The 13,125-nt window shown below is 39.3% G+C and overlaps 1 protein-coding gene across 21 annotated transcripts in view; it reads right to left on the minus strand.

Annotated features, from left to right (window-relative positions):
* TENM3 (teneurin transmembrane protein 3) overlaps window positions 1-13,125 on the minus strand; it is a 2,657,329-nt gene that overhangs the window by 132,846 nt on the left and 2,511,358 nt on the right. For all 21 annotated transcript variants that reach the window (XM_056560421.1, XM_056560526.1, XM_056560513.1 and 18 more), the window contains one exon: window positions 5,554-5,770. In XM_056560421.1, the coding sequence (XP_056416396.1) occupies window positions 5,554-5,770 (217 nt within the window). The remainder of the gene's footprint in view (window positions 1-5,553; window positions 5,771-13,125) is intronic.

The following is a 13,125-nucleotide window of genomic DNA, read 5'->3' on the forward strand; positions in this document are numbered from 1 at the left end:
AATGTCTACTTCCCATCTTATTATCCTTGTGCCACTATTCTACACGCATACAGGCATATAAATGTAAGACACCTTATGGGCATCTATCCACACTATATCTATTGGTGTTCTGTGAAGATCCCGTAATATGTTATACCATGCGTCATAGAGTTATATGATTACAAAATATAATAAGCAAAGCTTGTGCCATTTCTGAATGCATATTTTTAAAATTTTTTACCCTGTTTCAATATTTATTATGTATGTGTTTTAAATAGATATTTATAGCGGATTCCGCATATACCCGAAAATAACTTATTTTATAGTTTTTACCTCCAAGCATGTATATATATTTTTACAGCATTTTATTGTGGACCTGAGGAAGGCGTGAGAACATGCCAAAACGCGTTGTCGAGTTGTAACTATTTATGATCCAATAAAAAGAATCCTATGTATCCATTGGCATCTCAACGTACTTTCACTGCTACCCTAACAGCAGCGCTCGTGAGACAGAAGACAGAGACAGTTTTTTTCTGTGCTTCCTTTCTTCTATTCACATTACATGGAATTCGTTATTCCTCCTGACCCTTCAGATGTATTTATGGTTAGCTGAGGCCAGACACCTCTAGCGATGGCTTATTTCCCTTGAGAACACAAGGGTTGAACACATTGAAATCCATCTTCACAGTCCTTCTATCCCCCTCAGGCATTAACTTTTGGAGGAAAGTCATGGTTGGTTGGTCCCACTGAAATCAGCAGATTTGGCCAACAATAATCATTTTTGTATGGTCAGCTTAAGTAGAAGCATTTTATGTGCCTCTTGATGGACATATGTCAATATAATATGCCTTATAGTAACAGCATCACTTCCATCTATGTCCGTCTGTGACTGTTTCTTTAAAAAAGAAGATAGCCTTAAAGCTAGACTAAAAACAAAAACCTCAGAAACCATTTATGGTTTGGTTGAGAATGGTTGTGACATGGGCGTTCTTTAATGATACATAACTCAAGGAGCTTACTAAACATTAGTTAACGGACTAGAGATCTTGGGGGGGCATTTATCATTGGAGGTGTAAGTAAAGCATTTTTTACACCTTTTTTGTGTGCTGGTAATGTGTAGGAGCACCAAATTTATTAAATGGTCACAGGGCACTTGATAAGTGCAGCACATACACCAAAAAGCCAACTTAAGTCCAGGCTGGGGTATTTTTTTGCAACTTTTTGGTGGTTTGTGTGCCAAAATTTGCAACTTCTTTAAAAAGTCACAGTTAAAGGGGTACTCCGGTGGAAAACTTTTTATTTTTTTAAAGGAACTGGTGCCAGAAAGTTAAAAAGACTTGTAAATTACTTCTATTAAAAATCTTAATCCTTTCAGTACTTTTTAGCAGCAGTTTGCTACAGAGGAAAATCTTTTCTTTTTGAATTTCTTTTTTTTTTGTGTTGTCCACAGTGCTCTCTGCTGACACCTGATGCCCATATCAGGAATTGTCCATAGCAGGAGAAAATCCCCATTGCAAACCTATGCTGCTCTGGACAGTTCCTGACACGGACAGAGGTGTCAGCAGAGAGCACTGTGGACAAGACAAAAAAGAAATTCAAAAAGTAAAGAATTTCCTTCTGTAGCATACAGCTGCTAAAAAGTACCAAAAGGATTAAGGTTTTTTAATAGAAGTAATTTACAAATCTGTTTAACTTTCTGGCACCAGTTAATAAAAAAAATTTTTTTTTCCACCAAAGTACCCCTTTAATACATTCAGTAACACTGCATATAGTCTTATGCAGTGGTACTGAATTTATTAACTACGACTTTAAAAAAAAAAAAAAGTTAGTTAGTCTACCTTAACAGCTGGTCTGTAGCCACTTTTTTGTTAGAGTGTAAACACAATAGTCGCAAAAAAAAAAAATAGCCTGGGCTGCAGCGCTGTGCCAAATGTGCCACAAATATACACACAAAACCAGTGCTAAAGACAATGATAAATACCCCCCATTGTCTTTGTCCAGAATTACAACTTTTCCATGGTAACATAAAAGTTTTATTAATAAAAACATTTATAGATCCTTAAATCATCTTGTTTTGCACAGAAGGGTCCATTTTCATTACTTAGTACGACATACGACTATTTAACCCTAGTTAACATTGCAGTGAAATCGAAGTGTAACTGTATCAGGTGCTTCCACCGATTCCACCCACCTATCATAGATAGTTAAGGGCAAGAAATATTCTCTACCAATTCCGTATATAGTCTTTTCAGGCTATACCAGATACAGTCATCACTGCTAAATGTACAGTCCGATACCATATAGTGTCCCCAGTGACAACCAACTGTGTATGGTTAACTTAAGAGTGAAAAGCAATAGCCGGCCATGTCTTGAGTAGAAGTAAGAGTCTGCCTCACGTCGACAAGGAATGCAGATGTAAGCCTGCGGAGTTATTTCTCTCTAAAAGGCCTAATATTACCTAATGAATGGCAAGGTACTAAATGATAAGTCCATTCATTTACAGGAGCTATAAAAGCTCTCGCAGATGAATAAACCTTCAAGCTTTCGACATGTCAAATATCTGGCACTTGCATGGAGAAAAGTATTCTTTCCAATTAATTTTGCAGCAATTGGTACATCTGCTGGGAACAGGAAGGGAGAAGATTTAGAGGGGGCAATAAGGAACATTTGTGCAACAACTTTTAATCAACTGCTGTGCCTAACTGCATTAATACTGTTAAATTACCTTAGACCCAGGAGTTCTAGTGTAAATCATCTTCCTTCACTCAGCAGGACACAAGGCACCTGCTCTCAGTTACTGCTTGGATTTCACATCATTACCGCTTCAGTAAAATACCAGTCAGGCGAATTATGAAATCAGAGCTTCATAATGAATGTTTTCTTTCCAATTTATATTAAGAAAATGTGGGGGGAGCAGCAAGAAAAAAAAAACTACTTAAGAGCATTCAGAGACAATTCCATCATGATTCTGAAAGCATTGCAGATATTGGATTTTCACATTCGGAATATATCAGACTGATGTCATTAGCACCTAGTGAGGTAGAGAGGCCGAGAATGGAATTTAATGTACTGCAAGGACATCTGGAACTAAATGTGTTGGAATAAACAATAGAAGCAAAATAGGAAGACATTTCCGAGCGGATTTCGAAAAATATGTGTGAAATGCTGATAGATTGGGGAGGATGAGTGGAATCTGAATAAACAGCGCATACAACCTCTTAAAGTATGCTTGACATTAAAAGAGGTTATAAAAAAATATAAGAGACGACTGAAGGTTCTGTATATTGAAGAAGCACTACACGTGCGAAAAGGACGTTGCCCTTCTGTGTTGTTTGTATCCTGCACTGTTTCTGTACCACAGGTTTGAAGAATAAACCAGCCTGATTTGCAATGATTTGGTGAGGTGCCGCATGTTCTTCTCTATGCGGTTATCTTCTGTATATAAATACTACAAGAAAAGAGGTGGAAGACAGCATTGGATCCGTCCGCCGTGCAGACGACCATCAGGAGGGCCACTTTAGAAATAAACAATGTCATAAGTTCCACCATCACAGCATCAAAAATGGAAGCTCTGGTAGATTCAAAGCTGTCAATTTATTGGTTCCCCAAAGTGCAAGGCACTTTGGGGAACCAATAAATTTACAGCTTTGAATCTATCAGAGCCTCCGTTTTTGGTGATGCAACCATGGAACATTTGAAAGTATATAAACACTGTATAGTCTTGAGACATGTTGAGTTGTGATTATTTTTTGGTATAAGGAAGCAGAATTTGGAGCAGACATGGTATGTTCTCTCATAACTAATAAAAGACTATGCAAGTGGAAATGGGCATAAGAAGAACAGTGACTTTAGCGGTCCACAATTTTATTAAAGATAGTTCCCTCTCCCCTACTCTTGCCTCTCTTTATTTCTATCCCAAATATGATCCACAGTAAAACAAACATTCATAGTGTCCAGCTCATCCAAGGATATGTGAATGGGTTTACTTAGGTCTCTCACAGGCAGTAGAATATTGCAAAGTGCAAAACTGTGGTTGGAGGCACTGACAATTCCCTGAGAATTTTCTCTCTTTGGGAATCAACAAATATACTGAGGTTCCACAACATCATAGGAGGCAGAGAAAAGGTTAAAGTATATTATAGTCCTTCATATTTATCATGCATGTGGCTTAAAGGGGTATTCCAGGAAAAAACTTTTTTTATATATATCAACTGGCTCCAGAAAGTTAAACAGATTTGTAAATTACTTCTATTAAAAAAAACTTAATCCTTTCAGTACTTATGAGATTCTGAAGTTAAGGTCGTCCTTTTCTGTCTAAATCCTCTCTGATGACACCTGTCTTGGGAAACGCTCAGTTTAGAAGAGGTTTGCTATGGGGATTTGCTTCTATACTGGGAGTTTCCCCTTTAAGACTTTGGTGTTGAAGGTGTAAATGACCAAAAGTTTCATCCAATTTTTTAATCCAAAAGTACCGTATCTGTTAGATGTCCAGAAAAAAAACATGACCAATCCAGAGAGGCCCCACCATACAACTTACAATATGTTCTCCTAACATCTTAGTACCAGATATCACAGAATAGCCACAGAGGTCATGCATACTCCATGTCTTAATGGGTCAGAGCTGTGAGACCCACACAGTATTGGGAAGGTAATTTCAATGTTATGGCTGATCATTGCTCAAGCAGGTGTCTACGCAGGTGAAAGCTTCATTTTGTGCTCAGCTACTGAATGCTCATCTGCGTATCAACTGTATTGTCGACAATGTGGTTCTAAAGGTGTGGAAAACTTGTATTTAAATATTATAATCCTATTTAGTGTATGAGAAATAACACAAATAGTTTTATATATCTGCAATTATAGTATTCCAGTAGAATGTTCCTAGTCCAGTGGGCTATCTGCTTTATACAAACCAGTGACAATGCTTGAACCCCAAGACTAATAGTTTAGCCTTGTTGTGAAAGACTAAGAGTCTTGAGTTTGATGAATTTTACATTAGTTTAGAATAGGTAAAGATTGTCTTATCCACTCCAGTATTACCACTCCTAATATGCTCTAATCACCATGTACAATCATCATCATAGCACAATGGTAACAACATGCAACTGCACATTACAGCGGCCCTTAACAGTACTGCTACTCTCTTCCTTCCAGGAGGCTCAGGACCTCAGGACCTCTAGGCTTCGAGGACCAGATGTATTTTCGATCCCTTTTGCTTTGCCACTGGCACCAATTGTAAATACATCCCCTGCTGTCAGTGTATGAAGAATTATCTGGGGTCAATGCTTCTTTGATTTATTGCAATACTTTCTTTGTGTAATGACGGGATTAGTTCACTGCATTTACTCAATATTGTATTGTATACTTTGTTCTGTTCATTGTAATTGTTTCCCGGCTAAATCATATAGTTTAACATTCACAATGCACAATGCCTAATTCTAGTAAACCTACTGACATAGAGCTGACCAAGCTTCCTTTTCATGTTTAGCATTAAAGTGTTAATAAAGTATCTAAAATTCAAGTCCCACAGGTAAGAAACTCTTGCTGTTCCATTGTTAGCGCCAGTGACAGCTTTACCTTTTATTGAAAGGGTTTTCTCCAGGTATGACATGGGTGCTGTCAGGTCCTATGAGGAAGCTGATCCTATCATAGAAAGACCTGGCAGCCTGCTGGGACGGTGACTGCTGGCTCTGGCTGATAATGTCCTGTGGATCAGGTAGGCCTCGGCAGTACGGCTGATTCTGGCAGGCGCTCTGTAAGCAGCAGTCTGGGTCCATGCAGTCGATTAAGCCATCTGCCAGAAGAAAGAACCTTGATTGAATTCACACTCATCAGGATTATATCGTCTTTATTTTATTAACACCTTCAGCACTGTCAGAAATCATGCATTCTCTTTCTACGAAGCTAGAAAAATAAGGTTTGTCAGAGAACGGATCTCAGCAGCGAGCTAAGCTACCTTTAAATATATTATCAAGAGACAAGATAGGAAGGGATAGGTCCTATTTAATGCTACGCTTGTGCCTATTTGAGACGATGCAGCCACACATCGAGACCTGCTGGAGTGTCTGTGTTCTCCGAGAGCTGAATTTAATTAGATTAAAGAGTAGCGTGAGTCCTAGCTGCTGATACACTGCTGCCGTAGCACATCCTCCACATTTACATTTGCTAGAATGTGATTTAGCTGTTGCACTGGTGCAGAGTTTAATAACCGTTATCAGTACGAGTATCAGCAGGCCTGTGTCAGCAAGAGTGATGTCGAGCCGTCACACGCCCGCTAATTTAGCTTAGTAATGTTTCTGCTCGAAAACTCATTTTTTGAAATGTAGCGACCCATTCTTTGCGATGATTAAGCTCCTAGAAAAATACAATACAGTGCTAACTACCATAACCACAGTACCGCAGCTCTCGGATGAAATATACAAAGGCATCTTTTGAGAGCCATCAAATGGTACGCGTGGAAGATCTGTCAGGCAGAATAACACCTGCATTTCTCTACTCTGATGGCATGACATCACCAGATGAATATGCTTTGCCCAATCCAAGGATCCAAATAAGAAGTAATATGAAATATCTGGATATATCTTCCTCCTAAAGGGATATAAAGTAGCACTAGGTGATTTATTACAAAATAAAGTTCCCTCATTCTCCTGGGCATCATAGGGTATGGTTCCAGGGGGAAAAATTCTTGCATTTAGTAATTCATCTTTGTTAGTTTATAAAAAGCAAATGTACATCTGGCATGTAGTGTGTGGGTCATAAAAACTGCATGAGATTGACACATTCTGAACTAATCAGCTGGAAATGCATTTTTTACAAGCCTCTCTGCTGACATCAATCAGGGGAAGGATCTCATTTTCACCAGCCAAGATGCAGGGACATACTGTTTGTTATTTTTGCGTGGAGTTTATCAGCAACTTGCCCAAGCGAATGACGGATGGTTATGAATCTGGCTCTATATAACTGGAGAAAACATTTCTCATTCTGTCTCCACACGTCAGTAGCCTCTATTATCTAGTATAACCAACAGAAACCACTCGCCCCAGCCCAACTGAGCTCAAGTGAAACTGCTCTGGCTGACTGCAAGTTCATACTCCATTTATTTAACCCCACCGGGATACACTGAAAGACAAGTGTACACTGTATTGTGGAGAGGGGATTGTTCACATGAGACTAAAACCAATAAGAACTTATAAATACTACATTAAGGCCAGATCCAGGGAATTAAGTTCAGATTACGAGATATATACAGAAAGAAGATCCAGGTGTTCTTTGGGTGATGGTGCCATTTCACACGTGCTTGTGCTTCAACTGGCCCACTGGTCAGCCAGTCGAAGCGCAAGCACGTGCAAAACGGCATCGTCACCCAAAGAAGCACCCCTGTCTGAGTACATGTCTGTCTTGCACCTGTAATGTGACACTTGAATCTTCAATAAAGTTCACTACAGGAGCATTGGTGAGTGCCATGATCTTGTGTTCTTATGGACAGTATTTGTGGACAGTTCTTGCATCTTTTGATTATTGAGCTCCTCAAGCTTTAAAAGTGTCAAAATCCAGGATCTGGAGCGTTTGTGTCAGTCATCTGCATTGGAACTGTATACACAGCTTAGCAGTGCCAAGTGTGTTTCGTATGGAGATTATTTTTAAGTAGTTTTCCATGTAAGCAGAACATGGAGACCAACAAGGTCAGGGTCAAATATTTACTGAAAGATATATATCACGACTCAATTTATAGGAATCATTAGGTACTATCTGCCTACAGTAGATCAGGTTCAGCTGGCCATAGATACAATATGAGCTTAAAGGGAATGTTATTTCTAAGGATGGGGGAGAAAAGTGGTTTCAAGACATGACTGACTTGGCTTATCTTGGGATAAATAAAGAAGCAGACAGCAAACATGGAACTTGTCTGATCCCGTTAATGTTGGGGTTCAGTTAGGCTTTATTTATGGAAATGACATTGCCCCCTCAATATTGGGGGAATCCATCAATAGAAAATCCCCCACCAATGGCTGACTTTAGATAAGGAATATTAATGTTTGATTGTTAAGAGTAAATGTTTGCTATTAAATCATGTCCAGCATTCTGTCAACTATTGTTCTCCAGAATTTAGTTTTAGCAAAAATTTTAGGTCAGGGAAAAAACTATTATTCAAAAGCTGATCTCATATAAGGTGTTTACAATAATGTTGGACCATGCATGGGGAGATGCATGGGTGAACATCCCATATGAGTGACCTGTGCAGATACACAATGACCCAACAGAAAGAGGCCACATATTCTATAAAAAAAAAAAAACAGCTGTTAGACAGTCTATAAGATTACATATAAGGGACCGTGCTAATGATTTGCTGCCACACAATTATTGGTGGATTGTTAGGGAGTCATAGGAGATTCCTCTATTCTAAACTATTGAAGAATAATTCTTTATAATCTATACTATTCTTATGACTGGTTTCCTTGAGTGAGAGGGTTTACTGACACCGATGGTTGGCAGAACATTCCCTATTCTTAAAAGCCATTTGGAATGCTATATCACAAAAACCTCATATGAAGTTATTACTGTCCAGATGTGACCTAAGGCTAAAATATTGTTATATGTCTGGGCAGGAGGGTGTATACTGTGGGGATATATGCTATTTCCTTCAGACTATGTTAAGAACACCATAATGTATGCATTCTCTAATCTCTCCTCAGGATCCTCAGGATTAGTTTAGTTGAGAAAAAAGAAAAAAAGAAAAAAAGCAAGAAGGACTATATCAGGGAGAATTTGTCTGATTTCCTGATTTTTAGGTTTTTGGTGACTGAACACCTTAATGATGCTCTTATTTCCCAGCAGAAGGAATTGGCAGTAATATAAACAGAGATATATGACGTGATCTACACTTTGCCCCAGACTTCACAGGCATGCACATAGCAAAGACATTATAAAAAAGAAAAATACATATATTGACACACATTTGCAATGCTCAATTCTCAGCTGATTTGCCCTCATGATTGCTGAGTGGTGGTTAATGTGCGCCCGATAGCACAAGCCGCTTGTTTAAGTAATTGTGCCGAGACACAGCTGCAGACTTATGGCAGGTCATTGGGTGAATCTCTGGGAAGTTTTGCTGCCCCCTGGAGTTTTGGGAATGGCTCCAATATGTATCATGGAAATACTTTGCAGGAGCAAATTGCGCTTAGGAGATTGGAATTGAAATAAATAAATCCCTTTCCTTACAAAGGAATGCTTATGTGCCAAACACAATCCAATCAGCTGTTGCTTCATATAGCCAGAGCTGTAATCACTAACAGCACTCCGGGGCTACTTCAATAAGATGCAATATTCCTGTTCGGAATGCCTTTGAGTGGCATAAATGCCAATGCCTACAGTATAAGCTACAAATGTGGCCAGGGAAGGTACAAAATATTTGAATGCTTCTGGGAAGGTGGTAATAAAAGTACTCTACTTTTACAGAGTATGTTTATAAGAAGATCATAAAAACTTGTCACTTTTTAAATAATACATAATTTTCTAAATAAATATGTGGGTAATAATGTGAACTGTGTTATTCACTGTTCCAATTCAAGGGAACCTGTTAACATGGAACTGCAGTCCAGTCTACCATGTAAGAAGGTTCAGCATGACTTATTCATTGAAATCCCTGCACAATCTTGGCTCAGAGTCCAGTGGGAGGTCAATGATTGACAGCCTTCCTTATGCAAGTATTTTCACAGAAATTGCTGTCCATCACTGATTATGGCAGCTATAATGTATGACTGTCCACTGAACTCCTAAGTATAGATGAGTAAATCGGCATTATTAAATTTTAATCTGAATTTGGAAGAATCTCTCAAAATGATGGCCACTGGTATTATCTCTATTCAGTCGCACATCTCATGCACTGTCCATCAGGGACATGCACACATAAGCTTAAAAGGGGGCCTCCCCTGCCCATTCTTGCACCTGCCCCTTTAATTTTTTTTTTTATTTTGTAAATCTACAGCATTGCCTAAGTCCCAGTAGCATAATTGGCCCCCAGCAACACGCACCACCGCTGAACCTACACCCCGGCTCTGAGCTCTTTAGTGTCAATGGGTCAGAGGAGGAGCCAGGACAACATGATAACAATAGAGAGGGAGCCCGCATCTACCCCATCACAACACTAACCCCAGGAAACATCCAGCCACCCCGTCTCCCCTCCCCCCTTCCCCACCCGTGGAGTCTACTTTCATGCAGCCAGGGTCCTTCAATTTCAGTGCAGAGGCTGCCTAGGTAACAGACGTGCATGCCGCACCATCGGCAGTATTACTGTGAAGGAGTACACACCTGTATGCCTCCCTTTGCCATCTTGTCTTGCCCAGATAAACATTTTAATTTGTGTGTAACCTCCAGCATGCAAAGAAACGAAGCTCTGCAACAGTTGTAGTGCTTTGTCCCTTTTCATACTGGTGGTTGTGTGCTTTGTCCCTTTGTATATTGGAGTCTGAACTACATATGGAAAGGGACAATGCACTACAACCCCCAGTATGTAAAGGGACAAAGCACTACAACCCCCAGTGTGTACATGGAAAAATTAAAAAGTTATAGGGATCAGAAAAGGACAATTTTATGAAATTTTATGAATACCAATCACATTCAGCTGTGTCAGCTGTGTCATTTTTAACCCCTTAAGGACTGGGCCATATTTCATTTTTGCACTTTAGTTTTTTCATCCTCACCTTCTAAAAATCATAATGCTTTAAATTTTCCACCTACAGACCCATATGAGGGCTTTTTTTTGTGTGCCACTAATTTCACCATGAAACCATTTTTGTTTTGATGGAACTTTTTGATCACTTTTTATTAGTTTCTTTAAAGTCTACAAAATGACCAAAAACACGCAATTTTGGACTTTGGAATTTTTTTACCTATTCGCCATTGACCATGCAGTTTCATTAAGGTTATATTTTTATAGTTTGGACATTTACGCACATGGCGATACCACATATATTTATGTTTATTTTTGTTTACAAATCATTTTTTTTATGGGAAAAGAGGGGGGATTTTAACTTATTAGGGAAGGGGTTAAATCACATTTATTATAATTTTTTAAAACTTTTTTTTATACCATTTTTTAGTCTCCATAGGGGACTATTACATGCAATCTTCTGATTGCATACACTGTTCAATAAGATGCAACAGCATAGCATTGATCAGTGTTATCGGCGCTCTGCTGCTCCAGCCTGCCAAGCAGGCATGGAGCAGCAGATCGCCAAACAAACGGAGATGGAGGCAGGTAGGGACCCTCCCCAGTCCTCTCAGCTGTTGGGGACACCGCAATTTCACCGCGGTGGTCCCGAACAGCCCGACTGAGTTGCCGGAACTGTTTACTTTCATTTTAGACACGGCGATCAACTTTGATCGCCGCGTCTAAGGGGTTGATACTGGGCATCACCATGATCAGTGATGTCTGGCATTATACATGGGTCCTGATGGCTGATAGCCGTGGGGACCACCCGTCTATGACGTAGGGTCAGCCAGTGACCCTGTGTCATAGCAGGGGAGCGGGGCCAGGACATCCAGGTACGCCCTTGGTCCTTAGGGTGTTAACATAATGTCCACTGCGTAAAATCCAAACCCACAAAAGTTGCAAAATTGCAGTTTTGTTTATAAATTTCTGCCCACAAATAATATTTTTGAGTTTTGCCATACATTTTATGGTAAAATAAGAGAATTAATTGCAGAGTACAATTGGTCGTGCAAAAGAACAAGCCCTCATATGGGTCTATAGGTGGAAAAATAAAAGCTAAAATTCAAAAATGGCTTTATCCTTATGGGTATACATATGTGTTGTATCACTGTGTGCATAAATGTCCAAAATATTAAATATAATGTTAATTAAAACATATACGGACAATGGAGTACACAAAACAAAATACCGAAGTCCAGAATTGCAGATTTTTGGTCACTTCATATATGAGACAAAAATGTTGTTGGACTGAGAGCAAAGTGCTGATTCCTGACTTTTGTCACTGCCAGGCGGCTGCAGGAGTCAATCCTACAGTGCCAGGGGACAGGATTGTCAGAACCTTTACTGCCTATTTAAATATATAAAACAATTACTTTAGGAAATTTTTATACGTCAACAAATCTATAACATAATATTTTTTTTAAATAATGACAGATACCATTTAAATGACTAGATGTGTCTTGTCACCATGACACCATCTGTTCTGAGTGAATGAGATGTTACTGTAAAACATGATGTGCGGATCAGCTTTTGGTGTTCTTTATACAACTCTGCTGCTCCTCATCCGGGTTTACTAATAATTAACCCAGATGAGGAGCAGTATAGTCTGTTTATAGATAATAATAGACTATTATCTCTGATGGGATTTGTTCTCTCGCCTGCAGTCAAAAACAGTGAAGCTGCAGTAGACATTTGGAGGTCAGTCATTCATGACAGTGTAATCGGTCAAATGGGAATGGTATTTGTAATGCAATTTATATAATGAATTATTATTATCACATGCACATCTTTATTTTATTTCTTTTTTGAATGTTACAGAAATTTGAAGCAAACTGAGCTGTGCTAGCTTCAAAGCCAATGAGTAATGGCTGCTATCAGCAGCCAGGACCCACTGCTAATGCCAGAGTGACTGGGGAATGATTGGGACCTCATCAATGTGATGAGGGGTCCTATTCAGGTCCCTTACTTCAGAAATTGTGTTGTGTTAACATATGTAAGTTTTTAACTAACATTTTTTTTATAATGAGAAGTGCCCTTTTTTAATAGAGCCCCTGCCCTCTAAAATGTCTGTGCACATCCCTGCTGTCTATCATTGCTGCCGCTACTAGCCCAGCTGCCACTATTGCTAGCCCTACATAGCCCCACATTTCTTACTTGTCCATTGTGCTCCATAAATTACTTCCGTTGCTGTCACTGCAGATACTACTACCACTGCTGACATTATTGCTAGCCCTACAATGTACTACCTGAAATGCTGCTGCTATAGTACCACCACTGCTAGCCGTTCACAGATGCATATTTCCTACACAGATCATCATCGTACACAGCTGAACATCTTATGTGTTGTCCATTATGTTCCATACTGTACTGCTACTGTTTGACCCTACTCTGTACAGGATAAACATAGGAGACCTCAAAGTATCATATACAACTTTAAG

Source organism: Hyla sarda, chromosome 1 (genome assembly GCF_029499605.1).
Source record: "Hyla sarda isolate aHylSar1 chromosome 1, aHylSar1.hap1, whole genome shotgun sequence".
Lineage (NCBI taxonomy): Eukaryota > Metazoa > Chordata > Amphibia > Anura > Hylidae > Hyla > Hyla sarda.